The 17,996-nt window shown below is 47.0% G+C and overlaps 1 protein-coding gene across 1 annotated transcript in view; it reads right to left on the reverse strand.

Annotated features, from left to right (window-relative positions):
• Positions 1-17,996, reverse strand: part of large1 (LARGE xylosyl- and glucuronyltransferase 1) — a 215,447-nt gene that overhangs the window by 83,303 nt on the left and 114,148 nt on the right. Inside the window, exons 5-6 of the mRNA XM_064963116.1 lie at positions 13,868-13,991; positions 6,346-6,517 (exon numbers count right to left, since the gene is read on the reverse strand). Of these exons, the coding sequence (XP_064819188.1) occupies positions 6,346-6,517; positions 13,868-13,991 (296 nt within the window). The remainder of the gene's footprint in view (positions 1-6,345; positions 6,518-13,867; positions 13,992-17,996) is intronic.

The raw sequence follows: 17,996 nt of genomic DNA on the forward strand, positions 1-17,996 counted from the left end.
TAACAGAATCTAACATAGAACACACCTCATAACAGAATCTAACATAGAACACACCTCATAACAGAATCTAACATAGAACACACCTCATAACAGAATCTAACAACATAGAACACACCTCATTACAGAATCTAACATAGAACACACCTCATTACAGAATCTAACATAGAACACACCTCATAACAGAATCTAACATAGAACACACCTCATAACAGAATCTAACAACATAGAACACACCTCATAACAGAATCTAACATAGAACACACCTCATAACAGAATCTAACATAGAACACACCTCATAACAGAATCTAACATAGAACACACCTCATAACAGAATCTAACATAGAACACACCTCATAACAGAATCTAACATAGAACACACCTCATAACAGAATCTAACATAGAACACACCTCATAACAGAATGTAACATAGAACACACCTCATAACAGAATCTAACATAGAACACACCTCATAACAGAATCTAACAACATAGAACACACCTCATAACAGAATCTAACATAGAACACACCTCATAACAGAATCTAACATAGAACACACCTCATAACAGAATCTAACATAGAACACACCTCATAACAGAATCTAACATAGAACACACCTCATAACAGAATCTAACAACATAGAACACACCTCATAACAGAATCTAACATAGAACACACCTCATAACAGAATCTAACATAGAACACACCTCATAACAGAATCTAACATAGAACACACCTCATAACAGAATCTAACATAGAACACACCTCATAACAGGATCTAACATAGAACACACCTCATAACAGAATCTAACATAGAACACACCTCATAACAGAATCTAACATAGAACACACCTCATAACAGAATCTAACATAGAACACACCCCATAACAGAATCTAACAACATAGAACACACCTCATAACAGAATCTAACAACATAGAACACACCTCATAACAGAATCTAACAACATAGAATACACCTCATAACAGAATCTAACATAGAACACACCCCATAACAGAATCTAACAACATAGAACACACATCATAACAGAATCTAACAACATAGAACACACCCCATAACAGAATCTAACATAGAACACACCTCATAACAGAATCTAACATAGAACACACCTCATAACAGAATCAACATAGAACACACCTCATAACAGAATCTAACAACATAACAACTCTACTGTATATAGCCTCTCTACTGGGGTGGCAGCGTAGCCTAGTGGTTCGAGCGTTGGACAAGTAACCGAAAGGTTTTACTTGCCTAGTAAAATAACGTGTCAGTTGAGATGTCAGCACCACAAGTATATTTAGTCATTTGACTGATGAACGCCGGTCTGTGACACTGGGCCTAAACACCACAGGATTAAATCTCCCCAAGCTGTTCACAGGCAGTTAAACCATCTCGTTTCCAAAACATCAAAATTGGTTAAATAACGTTTTCTTTTCTCATTGTTTTCATTCAGTTACAAAAGTAACAGTCCTGGCTGAGCCCCACATAAGAGTTCACCGTGGCCCCTTCGCTGTTACAATGTCGCAGTGTAGACTGTAGGTTGTTGTTTGGGTAGAAACCAACATCCTACAGTCAGACATCTAGCTAGGTTTCTACCCAAACAACAACCTACAGTCTGAGACATCCTAGCTAGGTTTCTACCCAAACAATAACCTACAGTCAGAGACATCTGGCTAGGTTTCTACCCAAACAACAACCTACAGTCAGACATCTAGCTAGGTTTCTACCCAAACAACAACCTACAGTCAGACATCTAGCTAGGTTTCTACCCAAACAATAACCTACAGTCAGAGACATCTGGCTAGGTTTCTACCCAAACAACAACCTACAGTCAGACATCTAGCTAGGTTTCTACCCAAACAACAACCTACAGTCTGAGACATCTGGCTAGGTTTCTACCCAAACAACATCCTAGAGTCAGACATCTAGCTGGTTTCTACCCAAACAATAACCTACAGTCAGACATCTAGCTAGGTTTCTACCCAAACAACAACCTACAGTCAGACATCTAGCTGGTTTCTACCCAAACAATAACCTACAGTCAGACATCTAGCTAGGTTTCTACCCAAACAACAACCTACAGTCAGACATCTAGCTAGGTTTCTACCCAAACAACAACCTAGAGTCAGACATCTAGCTGGTTTCTACCCAAACAACAACCTACAGTCTGAGACATCTGGCTAGGTTTCTACCCAAACAATAACCTACAGTCAGACATCTAGCTGGTTTCTACCCAAACAACAACCTACAGTCAGACATCTAGCTAGGTTTCTACCCAAACAATAACCTACAGTCAGACATCTAGCTGGTTTCTACCCAAACAATAACCTACAGTCAGACATCTAGCTAGGTTTCTACCCAAACAACAACCTACAGTCAGACATCTGGCTAGGTTTCTACCCAAACAATAACCTACAGTCAGACATCTAGCTGGTTTCTACCCAAACAATAACCTACAGTCAGACATCTAGCTAGGTTTCTACCCAAACAACAACCTACAGTCAGACATCTAGCTAGGTTTCTACCCAAACAATAACCTACAGTCAGACATCTAGCTGGTTTCTACCCAAACAACAACCTACAGTCAGACATCTAGCTAGGTTTCTACCCAAACAACAACCTACAGTCAGACATCTAGCTAGGTTTCTACCCAAACAACAACCTACAGTCAGACATCTAGCTGGTTTCTACCCAAACAATAACCTACAGTCAGACATCTAGCTAGGTTTCTACCCAAACAACAACCTACAGTCAGACATCTGGCTAGGTTTCTACCCAAACAACAACCTAGAGTCAGACATCTAGCTAGGTTTCTACCCAAACAATAACCTACAGTCAGACATCTAGCTAGGTTTCTACCCAAACAACAACCTACAGTCAGACATCTAGCTAGGTTTCTACCCAAACAACAACCTAGAGTGAGACATCTAGCTAGGTTTCTACCCAAACAATAACCTACAGTCAGACATCTAGCTGGTTTCTACCCAAACAATAACCTACAGTCAGACATCTAGCTAGGTTTCTACCCAAACAACAACCTACAGTCAGACATCTAGCTAGGTTTCTACCCAAACAACAACCTAGAGTGAGACATCTAGCTAGGTTTCTACCCAAACAATAACCTACAGTCAGACATCTAGCTGGTTTCTACCCAAACAATAACCTACAGTCAGACATCTGGCTAGGTTTCTACCCAAACAACAACCTAGAGTCAGACATCTAGCTAGGTTTCTACCCAAACAACAACCTAGAGTCAGACATCTAGATAGGTTTCTACCCAAACAACAACCTACAGTCTGAGACATCTGGCTAGGTTTCTACACAAACAATAACCTAGTCTGAGACATCAAGCTAGGTTTCTACCCAAACAAGCAGTTAGAGACCCAGCAGGGGGCTGTAGGGAAGTTAGAGACCCAGCAGGGGGCTGTAGGGGTAGTTAGAGACCCAGCAGGGGGCTGTAGGAGCAGTTAGAGACCCAGCAGGGGGCTGTAGGGGTAATTAGAGACCCAGCAGGGGGCTGTAGGGGTAGTTAGAGACCCAGCAGGGGGCTGTAGGGGTAGTTAGAGACCCAGCAGGGGGCTGTAGGAGCAGTTAGAGACCCAGCAGGGGGCTGTAGGGCAGTTAGAGACCCAGCAGGGGGCTGTAGGGCAGTTAGAGACCCAGCAGGGGGCTGTAGGGGCAGTTAGAGACCCAGCAGGGGGCTGTAGGGCAATTAGAGACCCAGCAGGGGGCTGTAAGGCAGTTAGAGACCCAGCAGGGGGTGTAGGGGCAGTTAGAGACCCAGCAGGGGGCTGTAGGGGCAGTTAGAGACCCAGCAGGGGGCTGTAGGGGGCAGTTAGAGACCCAGCAGGGGGCTGTAGGGGCAGTTAGAGACCCAGCAGGGGGCTGTAGGGGCAGTTAGAGACCCAGCAGGGGGCTGTAAGGCAGTTAGAGACCCAGCAGGGGGTTGTAGGGGCAGTTAGAGACCCAGCAGGGGGCTGTAGGAGCAGCACTAGATACCTGAATCTACAGAGCTAGTTTTACCTCTTTGCATGAACATTCACAATGACAAGCTGCTATCTGCATACTGTCTCCTGGGTAAAAGAACGCGTGGGAGGCGGAGACTTCAATATTCGACTTTCAGAATCCTAAACCACCAGTCACTGTTAATCCAAACCAATGTGCCTGCGATACGCTGCTTAAGAATCCCTGCTTGGGAAAGAATGATTGGCTGGCTAGATGGAACAGAGAGTGGTTTGAATTCTAATTGAACTGTAAGTAGTTCTGAATTCTAAACATTAAAATAGAATACATTATGGTAATTACAATTCTTTTTTGACGTCACAATTCAGTGTCGGCACTGTAGATGATTTGTGGTATAATGCTTTGAAACACCTAATGGAATTGTAAGTAGTTCTGAATTCATTAAAATAGCAAAGTAGTAGGAATGGGTGGGGTATGAACAGGGTGGGGTATGAACAGGGTGGGGTATGAACAGGATGGGGGTGGCTAGTGGTGAAGCATAATGTGAACTGTTAATGAAGATTGATCCAAAGCCCAACCAAAGGTAATACACAGTGAGACAGAAAGGGACCCATAAATCTCCACCTCCTCCCTCCCCCCAACCTCCCTCTTCCTCCTCACAGAACAACAAGCAAATCGTCAATTGAATTTAAATTCACGTCCCGAATAGACTACTCAATTAGGAACCAAATGTAGCCTAGTGGTTGGAGCGTTGGGCCAGTAACCAGCAGGTAGCCTAGTGGTTGGAGCGTTGGGCCAGTAACCAGCAGGTAGCCTAGTGAGCCTAGTGGTTGGAGCGTTGGGCCAGTAACCAGCAGGTAGCCTAGTGGTTGGAGCGTTGGGCCAGTAACCAGCAGGTAGCCTAGTGGTTGGAGCTTGGGCTAGTAACCAGCAGGTAGCCTAGTGGTTGGAGCGTTGGGCCAGTAAACAGCAGGTAGCCTAGTGGTTGGAGCGTTGGGCCAGTAACCAGCAGGTAGCCTAGTGGTTGGAGCGTTGGGCCAGTAACCAGCAGGTAGCCTAGTGGTTGGAGCGTTGGGCCAGTAACCAGCAGGTAGCCTAGTGGTTAGAGTGTTGGGCCAGTAACCAGCAGGTAGCCTAGTGGTTGGAATGTTGGGCCAGTAACCTGCAGGTAGCCTAGTGGTTGGAGCGTTGGGCCAGTAACCAGCAGGTAGCCTAGTGGTTGGAGTGTTTTGGTCCAGTAACCAGCAGGTAGCCTAGTGGTTGGAGCGTTGGGCCAGTAACCGTTAAGGTTGCTGGATCGAATCCCCGAGCTGACATGGTAAAGAAATCTGACGTTCTACCCCTGAGCAAGGCAGTTAACCCACTGTTCCCCGGGCCCTGAGTAAGGCAGTTAACCCACTGTTCCCCTGAACAAGGCAGTTAACCCACTATTCCCCTGAACAAGGCAGTTAACCCACTGTTCCTAGACCAGTTAACCCATTGTTCCCCTGAACAAGGCAGTTAACCCACTGTTCCCCTGAACAAGGCAGTTAACCCACTGTTCCTAGACCAGTTAACCCACTGTTCCCCTGAGCAAGGCAGTTAACCCACTGTTCCCCGGGCCCTGAACAAGACAGTTAACCCACTGTTCCCCGGGCCCTGAACAAGGCAGTTAACCCACTGTTCCCCGGGCCCTGAGCAAGGCAGTTAACCCACTGTTCCCCAGGCGCCGAAGACGTGGATGTTGACTAAGGCAGCCCCCCCCCCACCTCTCTGATTCATAGGGTTAAATGAACAGGGTGGGGGGTGGGGTATGAACAGGATGTTGACTAAGGCAGCCCCCCCCCCACCTCTCTGATTCTGAGGGTTAAATGAACAGGGTGGGGGGTGGGGTATGAACAGGATGTTGACTAAGGCAGCCCCCCCCCACCTCTCTGATTCTGAGGGTTAAATGAACAGGGTGGGGGGTGGGGTATGAACAGGATGTTGACTAAGGCAGCCCCGCCCCCACCTCTCTGATTCAGAGGGTTAAATGAACAGGGTGGGGGGTGGGGTATGAACAGGATGTTGACTAAGGCAGCCCCCCCCCACACATCTCTGATTCAGAGGGTTAAATGAGGAAGACACACTTCAGTTGAATACATTTAGTTGCACAACCGACTTGGTATCCCCCTTCCCCAAACAGAAGAAAACTTACTTGAAACAGGGAGGGAACTAACTGACCTTGTCCAATAAGAAACACTCATTTTAGTTTTGCTAGTGGCTCCTAATGAATACAGCTCTGGATAAGAGCGTCTGCTAAATGACTTAAATGTAATGTAACTCCCTTAGCAGAAGCAACAGGAAGCACAATTACACCCCAACAGGAAAGGATGTAGTCGCCTCACCTTTGAACTTGTGGAAGACGGCCCAGAGCTCAGCGATGTCCGTAGCGAAGGTGATATCTGTGTCCAGGACGATGACTTTCTGCAGGTCTGGGGGTAGGGTCTTGGTGAGCACCAGCTTCATCAGACCGTAGATACCGGAATAATGTTTGTTGGGGATCCACGACACCTCAGCCTGACAGAAGAGAAGGAGGTAGAGGGTTAACAGACACGAACCAGACAGTCTTGTTGAGGAACCCTGACACCTCCAGTATCAACAGACACGAACCAGACAGTCTTGTTGAGGAACCCTGACACCTCCGCCTGACAGAAGAGAAGGAGGTAGAGGGTTAACAGACACGAACCAGACAGTCTTGTTGAGGAACCCTGACACCTCCGCCTGACAGAAGAGAAGGAGGTAGAGGGTTAACAGACACAAACCAGACAGTCTTGTTGAGGAACCCTAACACCTCAGTCCAGATTAACAGATACGAACCAGACAGTCTTGTTGAGGAACCCTGACACCTCAGTCCAGATTAACAGATACGAACCAGACAGTCTTGTTGAGGAACCCTGACACCTCAGTCCAGATTAACAGATACGAACCAGACAGTCTTGTTGAGGAACCCTGACACCTCAGTCCAGATTAACAGATACGAACCAGACAGTCTTGTTGAGGAACCCTGACACCTCAGTCCAGATTAACAGATACGAACCAGACAGTCTTGTTGAGGAACCCTGACACCTCAGTCCAGATTAACAGATACGAACCAGACAGTCTTGTTGAGGAACCCTGACACCTCAGTCCAGATTAACAGATACGAACCAGACAGTCTTGTTGAGGAACCCTGACACCTCAGTCCAGATTAACAGATACGAACCAGACAGTCTTGTTGAGGAACCCTGACACCTCAGTCCAGATTAACAGATACGAACCAGACAGTCTTGTTGAGGAACCCTGACACCTCAGTCCAGATTAACAGATACGAACCAGACAGTCTTGTTGAGGAACCCTGACACCTCAGTCCAGATTAACAGATACGAACCAGACAGTCTTGTTGAGGAACCCTGACACCTCAGTCCAGATTAACAGATACGAACCAGACAGTCTTGTTGAGGAACCCTGACACCTCAGTCCAGATTAACAGATACGAACCAGACAGTCTTGTTGAGGAACCCTGACACCTCAGTCCAGATTAACAGATACGAACCAGACAGTCTTGTTGAGGAACCCTGACACCTCAGTCCAGATTAACAGATACAAACCAGACAGTCTTGTTGAGGAACCCTGACACCTCAGTCCAGATTAACAGATACGAACCAGACAGTCTTGTTGAGGAACCCTGACACCTCAGTCCAGATTAACAGATACGAACCAGACAGTCTTGAAGAGGAACCCTGACACCTCAATCCAGATTAACAGATACGAACCAGACAGTCTTGATGAGGAACCATGACACCTCAGTCCAGATTAACAGACAGTCTTGTTGAGGAACCATGACACCTCAGTCCAGATTAACAGACAGTCTTGTTGAGGAACCATGACACCTCAGTCCAGATTAACAGACAGTCTTGTTGAGGAACCCTGACACCTCAGTCCAGATTAACAGATACGAACCAGACAGTCTTGATGAGGAACCCTGACACCTCAGTCCAGATTAACAGACAGTCTTGTTGAGGAACCATGACACCTCAGTCCAGATTAACAGATACGAACCAGACAGTCTTGATGAGGAACCATGACACCTCAGTCCAGATTAACAGACAGTCTTGTTGAGGAACCATGACACCTCAGTCCAGATTAACAGATACGAACCAGACAGTCTTGATGAGGAACCATGACACCTCAGTCCAGATTAACAGATACGAACCAGACAGTCTTGTTGAGGAACCATGACACCTCAGTCCAGATTAACAGATACGAACCAGACAGTCTTGTTGAGGAACCATGACACCTCAGTCCAGATTAACAGACAGTCTTGAAGAGGAACCATGACACCTCAGTCCAGATTAACAGATACGAACCAGACAGTCTTGAAGAGGAACCATGACACCTCAGTCCAGATTAACAGATACGAACCAGACAGTCTTGTTGAGGAACCATGACACCTCAGTCCAGATTAACAGACAGTCTTGAAGAGGAACCATGACACCTCAGTCCAGATTAACAGATACGAACCAGACAGTCTTGATGAGGAACCATGACACCTCAGTCCAGATTAACAGACAGTCTTGAAGAGGAACCATGACACCTCAGTCCAGATTAACAGATACGAACCAGACAGTCTTGAAGAGGAACCATGACACCTCAGTCCAGATTAACAGACAGTCTTGTTGAGGAACCATGACACCTCAGTCCAGATTAACAGACAGTCTTGTTGAGGAACCATGACACCTCAGTCCAGATTAACTGACAGTCTTGATGAGGAACCATGACACCTCAGTCCAGATTAACTGACAGTCTTGTTGAGGAACCCTGACACCTCAGTCCAGATTAACTGACAGTCTTGTTGAGGTACCCTGACACCTCAGTCCAGATTAACAGACAGTCTTGTTGAGGAACCCTGACACCTCAGTCCAGATTAACAGACAGTCTTGTTGAGGAACCCTGACACCTCAGTCCAGATTAACAGACAGTCTTGATGAGGAACCCTGACACCTCAATCCAGATTAACAGACAGTCTTGTTGAGGAACCCTGACACCTCAGTCCAGAATAACAGACAGTCTTGATGAGGAACCCTGACACCTCAATCCAGATTAACAGACAGTCTTGTTGAGGAACCCTGACACCTCAATCCAGATTAACAGACAGTCTTGTTGAGGAACCATGACACCTCAGTCCAGATTAACAGATACGAACCAGACAGTCTTGTTGAGGAACCCTGACACCTCAGTCCAGATTAACAGATACGAACCAGACAGTCTTGATGAGGAACCCTGACACCTCAGTCCAGATTAACAGATACGAACCAGACAGTCTTGTTGAGGAACCCTGACACCTCAGTCCAGAATAACAGACAGTCTTGAAGAGGAACCATGACACCTCAGTCCAGATTAACAGACAGTCTTGAAGAGGAACCCTGACACCTCAGTCCAGATTAACAGAGAGTCTTGATGAGGAACCATGACACCTCAGTCCAGATTAACAGATACGAACCAGACAGTCTTGTTGAGGAACCATGACACCTCAGTCCAGATTAACAGACAGTCTTGTTGAGGAACCCTGACACCTCAGTCCAGATTAACTGACAGTCTTGTTGAGGAACCATGACACCTCAGTCCAGATTAACAGATACGAACCAGACAGTCTTGTTGAGGAACCCTGACACCTCAGTCCAGATTAACAGATACGAACCAGACAGTCTTGTTGAGGAACCATGACACCTCAGTCCAGATTAACAGACAGTCTTGTTGAGGAACCCTGACACCTCAGTCCAGATTAACTGACAGTCTTGTTGAGGAACCATGACACCTCAGTCCAGATTAACAGATACGAACCAGACAGTCTTGTTGAGGAACCCTGACACCTCAGTCCAGATTAACAGATACGAACCAGACAGTCTTGTTGAGGAACCCTGACACCTCAGTCCAGATTAACAGACAGTCTTGTTGAGGAACCCTGACACCTCAGTCCAGATTAACAGATACGAACCAGACAGTCTTGTTGAGGAACCCTGACACCTCAGTCCAGATTAACAGATACGAACCAGACAGTCTTGTTGAGGAACCCTGACACCTCAGTCCAGATTAACAGACAGTCTTGATGAGGAACCCTGACACCTCAGTCCAGATTAACAGACAGTCTTGATGAGGAACCCTGACACCTCAGTCCAGATTAACAGACAGTCTTGATGAGGAACCCTGACACCTCAGTCCAGATTAACAGACAGTCTTGTTGAGGAACCCTGACACCTCAGTCCAGATTAACAGACAGTCTTGTTGAGGAACCCTGACACCTCAGTCCAGATTAACAGATACGAACCAGACAGTCTTGTTGAGGAACCCTGACACCTCAGTCCAGATTAACAGATACGAACCAGACAGTCTTGTTGAGGAACCCTGACACCTCAGTCCAGATTAACAGACAGTCTTGATGAGGAACCCTGACACCTCAGTCCAGATTAACAGACAGTCTTGATGAGGAACCCTGACACCTCAGTCCAGATTAACAGACAGTCTTGTTGAGGAACCCTGACACCTCAGTCCAGATTAACAGACAGTCTTGAAGAGGAACCCTGACACCTCAGTCCAGATTAACAGACAGTCTTGAAGAGGAACCCTGACACCTCAGTCCAGATTAACAGACAGTCTTGAAGAGGAACCCTGACACCTCAGTCCAGATTAACAGACAGTCTTGTTGAGGAACCCTGACACCTCAGTCCAGATTAACAGACAGTCTTGATGAGGAACCCTGACACCTCAGTCCAGATTAACAGACAGTCTTGTTGAGGAACCCTGACACCTCAGTCCAGATTAACAGACAGTCTTGAAGAGGAACCCTGACACCTCAGTCCAGATTAACAGACAGTCTTGTTGAGGAACCCTGACACCTCAGTCCAGATTAACAGACATGACCAGACAGTCTTGATGAGGAACCCTGACACCTGAGTCCAGATTAACAGACATGAACCAGACAGTCTTGATGAGGAACCCTGACACCTCAGTCCAGATTAACAGACAGTCTTGATGAGGAACCATGACACCTCAGTCCAGATTAACAGACAGTCTTGTTGAGGAACCATGACACCTCAGTCCAGATTAACAGACAGTCTTGATGAGGAACCCTGACACCTCAGTCCAGATTAACAGACAGTCTTGTTGAGGAACCCTGACACCTCAGTCCAGATTAACAGACAGTCTTGAAGAGGAACCCTGACACCTCAGTCCAGATTAACAGACAGTCTTGTTGAGGAACCCTGACACCTCAGTCCAGATTAACAGACATGAACCAGACAGTCTTGATGAGGAACCCTGACACCTGAGTCCAGATTAACAGACATGAACCAGACAGTCTTGATGAGGAACCCTGACACCTCAGTCCAGATTAACAGACAGTCTTGATGAGGAACCATGACACCTCAGTCCAGATTAACAGACAGTCTTGTTGAGGAACCATGACACCTCAGTCCAGATTAACAGACAGTCTTGTTGAGGAACCCTGACACCTCAGTCCAGATTAACAGAGAGTCTTGTTGAGGAACCCTGACACCTCAGTCCAGATTAAAAGATACGAACCAGACAGTCTTGAAGAGGAACCATGACACCTCAGTCCAGATTAACAGACCAAAACAGGATGAACAGAGGATGTGTGTGTTGGAGGAGGTCAGATGGAGAAAGACGAGGTACAGAATCTCTCTCATGTTGACGACAGAAGGAGTAGTTGTTGTTTTGGGGAGGGGGCGGCTGTAGATGTGTGTGTTTGGGGGGGGGGGTCGGCTGTAGATGTGTGTGTTTTGGGGGGGGGTCCCGGCTGTAGATGTGTGTGTTTTGGGGGGGGTCGGCTGTCGATGTGTGTGTTTTGGGGGGGGGGTCGGCTGTAGATGTGTGTGTTTTGGGGGGATCAGCTGTCGATGTGTGTGTTTTGGGGGGGGCTGTAGATGTGTGTGTTTTGGGGGGGGGGCTGTAGATGTGTGTGTTTTGGGGGGGGAGGCTGTAGATGTGTGTGTTTTGGGGTGGGGAGGCTGTAGATGTGTGTGTTTTTGGGGGGGGGGGGGGCTGTCGATGTGTGTGTTTTTGGGGGGAGGCTGTCGATGTGTGTGTTTTTGGGGGGGAGGCTGTCGATGTGTGTGTTTTGGGGGGGGAGGCTGTAGATGTGTGTGTTTTGGGGGGGGAGGCTGTAGATGTGTGTGTTTTGGGGGGAGGCTGTGGATGTGTGTGTTTTGGGGGGGGCTGTAGATGTGTGTGTTTTGGGGGGGGAGGCTGTGGATGTGTGTGTTTTGGGGGGGGCTGTAGATGTGTGTGTTTTGGGGGGAGGCTGTGGATGTGTGTGTTTTGGGGGGGGCTGTAGATGTGTGTGTTTTGGAGGGGGAGGCTGTAGATGTGTGTGTTTTTTGGGGGGTCCCGGCTGTCGATGTGTGTGTTTTGGGGGGAGGCTGTAGATGTGTGTGTTTTGGGGGGGGAGCCTGTAGATGTGTGTGTTTTGGGGGGGGAGGCTGTAGATGTGTGTGTTTTGGGGGGGGAGGCTGTGGATGTGTGTGTTTTGGGGGGGGTCCCGGCTGTAAATGTGTGTGTTTTTTTGGGGGGGGGGGGCTGTAGATGTGTGTGTTTGGGGGGGGAGGCTGTGGATGTGTGTGTTTTGGGGGGGCTGTAGATGTGTGTGTTTTGGGGGGGAGGCTGTGGATGTGTGTGTTTTGGGGGGGGCTGTAGATGTGTGTGTTTTGGAGGGGGGAGGCTGTAGATGTGTGTGTTTTTTGGGGGGGTCCCGGCTGTAGATGTGTGTGTTTTGGGGGGGGGGGAGGCTGTCGATGTGTGTGTTTGGGGGGGGGGGAGGCTGTAGATGTGCGTGTTTAGGGGTGGGGTCGGCTGTCGATGTGTGTGTTCTGGGGGGGCTGTAGATGTGTGTGTTTTGGGGGGGGCTGTAGATGTGTGTGTTTTGGGGGGAGGCTGTAGATGTGTGTGTTTTGGGGGGAGGCTGTAGATGTGTGTGTTTTGGGGGGAGGCTGTAGATGTGTGTGTTCTGGGGGGGGCTGTAGATGTGTGTGTTTTGGGGGGGGAGGCTGTAGATGTGTGTGTTTTGGGGGGGGAGGCTGTAGATGTGTGTGTTTTGGGGGGAGGCTGTAGATGTGTGTGTTTAGGGGTGGGGTCGGCTGTCGATGTGTGTGTTTTTTGGGGGGAGGCTGTAGATGTGTGTGTTCTGGGGGGGCTGTAGATGTGTGTGTTCTGGGGGGAGGCTGTAGATGTGTGTGTTTTGGGGGGGGAGGCTGTAGATGTGTGTGTTTTGGGGGAGGCTGTAGATGTGTGTGTTTTTTTGGGGGGAGGCTGTAGATGTGTGTGTTTTGGGGGAGGCTGTAGATGTGTGTGTTTTTGGGGGGGGGGCTGTCGATGTGTGTGTTTTTGGGTGGGGAGGCTGTCGATGTGTGTGTTTTGGGGGGAGGCTGTAGATGTGTGTGTTTTGGGGGGGGGAGGCTGTAGATGTGTGTGTTTTTGGGGGGAGGCTGTAGATGTGTGTGTTTTGGGGTGGGGAGGCTGTAGATGTGTGTGTTTTTGGGGGGGAGGCTGTAGATGTGTGTGTTTTGGGGTGGGGAGGCTGTAGATGTGTGTGTTCTGGGGGGGGGGCTGTAGATGTGTGTGTTTTTGGGGGGGAGGCTGTAGATGTGTGTTTTTGGGGGGAGGGGAGGCTGTAGATGTGTGCGTTTTGGGGGGGGGGAGGCTGTAGATGTGTGTGTTTTGGGGGGGGGGCTGTGGATGTGTGTGTTTTGGGGGTGGGGGGAGGCTGTAGATGTGTGTGTTTTGGGGGGGGCTGTGGATGTGTGTGTTTTGGGGGGGGGGGAGGCTGTAGATGTGTGTGTTTTTGGGGGGGGGGGGGAGGCTGTAGATGTGTCTCACCTTGAGTTCGTCTGCATCGTAGAAGTCCACCCTGACAGCAGGGACCATCCAGGTACGGAACAGAGAGGCTAGGATCTGCTGGGCTGTAGAGTCCGTTATGATGTGGAAGTGGAGAGGGTTCCGCCTGCAAGAGACACACACACACACACACACACACACACACACACACACACACACACACACACACACACACACACACGCACACACACACACACACACACACACAGAGGGATAAGGTGAGACTCAGAGCATAAGCGCAGTACTTTAAAGTATATTTAGAAAACAACATGAAACCTCGATATGAACACACAGAACAACATGAAACATCAATATGAACACACAGAACAACATGAAACATCAATATGAACACACAGAACAACATGAAACATCAATATGAACACACAGAACAACATGAAACATCAATATAAACACACAGAACAACATGAAACATCAATATGAACACACAGAACAACATGAAACATCAATATAAACACACAGAACAACAATTAGGGAGATGATAAACAGTAATCTCTCTAATATATCTTCTGTTCAGATAACACGTCTATAACACGTCTATAACATGATGTATCTGCTCAGATAACACGTCTATAACATGATGTATCTGTTCAGATAACACGTCTATAACACGTCTATAACATGATGTATCTGCTCAGATAACACGTCTATAACATGATGTATCTGTTCAGATAACACGTCTATAACATGATGTATCTGTTCAGATAACACGTCTATAACACGTCTATAACATGATGTATCTGTTCAGATAACACGTCTATAACACGTCTATAACATGATGTATCTGTTCAGATAACACGTCTATAACACGTCTATAACATGATGTATCTGTTCAGATAACACGTCTATAACATGATGTATCTGTTCAGATAACACGTCTATAACACGTCTATAACATGATGTATCTGTTCAGATAACACGTCTATAACACGTCTATAACATGATGTATCTGTTCAGATAACACGTCTATAACACGTCTATAACATGATATATCTGTTCAGATAACACGTCTATAACACGTCTATAACATGATGTATCTGTTCAGATAACACGTCTATAACACATCTATAACATGATGTATCTGTTCAGATAACACGTCTATAACACGTCTATAACATGATATATCTGCTCAGATAACACGTCTATAACACGTCTATAACATGATATATCTGTTCAGATAACACGTCTATAACACGTCTATAACATGATGTATCTGTTCAGATAACACGTCTATAACACGTCTATAACATGATGTATCTGCTAACACGTCTATATGTGTATTGAGCGGTGAGAGCTTGAGAGAGGAGGAAACACACACACACACACGACAGGGAGCTCTCTACACCAACATGAGATTGATTTGTATTAACAGAAATGGACGAGGAAGGGGCCTACTTTGTCTCTGATCCAACAGAACGGTAGGAAACACCTAGTGATGCCCTCAACAGAACCATAGGAACACCTACAGACAGAATCACAGCCAGTGTTTTGGTCTTGCCTCGGGTCTCTGCTCTGGGCTGTCAGACAGAATCACAGCCAGTGTTTGGTCTTGCCTCGGGTCTTAGCTCTGGGCTGTCAGGCAGAATCACAGCCAGTGTTTGGTCTTGCCTCGGTCTCTGCTCTGGGCTGTCAGACAGAATCACAGCCAGTGTTTGGTCTTGCCTCGGTCTCTGCTCTGGGCTGTCAGGCAGAATCACAGCCAGTGTTTTGGTCTTGCCTCGGGTCTCTGCTCTGGGCTGTCAGGCAGAATCACAGTCAGTGTTTTGTATTGCCTCGGTCTCTGCTCTGGGCTGTCAGACAGAATCACAGTCAGTGTTTTGGTCTTGCCTCGGGTCTCTGCTCTGGGCTGTTAGACAGAATCACAGCCAGTGTTTGGTCTCTGCTCTGGGCTGTCAGACAGAATCACAGCCAGTGTTTTGGTCTCTGTTCTGGGCTGTCAGACAGAATCACAGCCAGTGTTTTGGTCTCTGCTCTGGGCTGTCAGACAGAATCACAGCCAGTGTTTTGGTCTCTGTTCTGGGCTGTCAGACAGAATCACAGCCAGTGTTTTGGTCCTGCCTCGGTCTCTGCTCTTGGCTGTCAGGCAGAATCACAGCCAGTGTTTTGGTCCTGCCTCGGTCTCTGCTCTTGGCTGTCAGACAGAATCATAGCCAGTGTTTTGGTCTCTGCTCTGGGCTGTCAGGCAGAATCACAGCCAGTGTTTTGGTCCTGCCTCGGGTCTCTGCTCTGGGCTGTCAGGCAGAATCACAGCCAGTGTTTTGGTCCTGCCTCGGGTCTCTGCTCTGGGCTGTTAGACAGAATCACAGTCCTGGGGGGTAATAAATGCTGTCATATAAAGCACAGATATAAGGTCTAGACCCAGGATGACAATCAACAGGGATGACAGGACAAACTCCTCGTCTATCATCGATTCCATTCAGAACATTCTTCAAAAAGAGACCGTGTATTTCTGGGGTGAAATATCTCACTTGGCTCTGTAGACTGGAAGTTGTTATTTATTTATTAACCTAAACAACGGGTCTGATCCACACAGAATAACAACGGGTCTGATCCACACAGAATAACAACGGGTCTGATCCACACAGAATAACAACGGGTCTGATCCACACAGAATAACAACGGGTCTGATCCACACAGAATAACAACGGGTCTGATCCACACAGAATAACAACGGGTCTGATCCACACAGAATAACAACGGGTCTGATCCACACAGAATAACAACGGGTCTGATCCACACAGAATAACAACGGGTCTGATCCACACAGAATAACAACGGGTCAGATCCACACAGAATAACAACGGGTCTGATCCACACCGAATAACAACGGGTCTGATCCACACAGAATAACAACGGGTCTGATCCACACAGAATAACAACGGGTCTGATCCACACAGAATAACAATGTCTCTGATCCACACAGATTAACAATGTCTCTGATCCACACAGATTAACAACGGGTCTGATCCACACAGAATAACAACGGGTCTGATCCACACAGAATAACAACGGGTCTGATCCACACAGAATAACAACGGGTCTGATCCACACAGAATAACAATGTCTCTGATCCACACAGATTAACAATGTCTCTAATCCACACAGATTAACAACGGGTCTGATCCACACAGATTAACAACGGGTCTGATCCACACAGATTAACAACGGGTCTGATCCACACAGATTAACAATGTCTCTGATCCACACAGATTAACAATGTCTCTGATCCACACAGATTAACAACGGGTCTGATCCACACAGATTAACAACGGGTCTGATCCACACAGAATAACAAGGTCTCTGATCCACACAGATTAACAACGTCTCTGATCCACACAGATTAACAACGGGTCTGATCCACACAGAATAACAACGTCTCTGATCCACACAGATTAACAACGGGTCTGATCCACACAGAATAACAACGGGTCTGATCCACACAGAATAACAACGGGTCTGATCCACACAGAATAACAACGGGTCTGATCCACACAGAATAACAACGGGTCTGATCCACACAGAATAACAACGTCTCTGATCCACACAGATTAACAACGGGTCTGATCCACACAGAATAACAACGGGTCTGATCCGCACAGAATAACAACGGGTCTGATCCACACAGAATAACAACGGGTCTGATCCACACAGATTAACAATAATCCACACAGAATAACAATAACTCATACATCAAACTGTAGAACACAGTTCCCTACATTTGAACATAAAAAAAAAATTTATCAAACAAAACTGTGCTACGCTTTATCTCTGGGACCCTCAGGATGACAAATCACAGCCAGATTACTGAATGTAAGTACATTATTAACCTTCAGAGGTGAATGTATCAAACCAGTTGGCGTGATAAAAGTGTTCTGTTGTTGTGGACTCTCCTCAAACAATAACATGGTATTGTTTCACTGTAATAGCTACTGTAAATTGGACAGTGCAGTTAGATTAACAAGAATGTTAAGCTTTCTGCCCATGTGAGACATGTCTATGTCCCGGAAAGTTGGCTGTTGTTTACAACGTCATTCCAGTCACGTTAGCAACAACCGTACCGGTTTAGGGACACCCATCCTGTAGTTAAGGTAGA

This window comes from Oncorhynchus masou, unplaced genomic scaffold (assembly GCF_036934945.1).
Source record: "Oncorhynchus masou masou isolate Uvic2021 unplaced genomic scaffold, UVic_Omas_1.1 unplaced_scaffold_679, whole genome shotgun sequence".
NCBI lineage: Eukaryota > Metazoa > Chordata > Actinopteri > Salmoniformes > Salmonidae > Oncorhynchus > Oncorhynchus masou.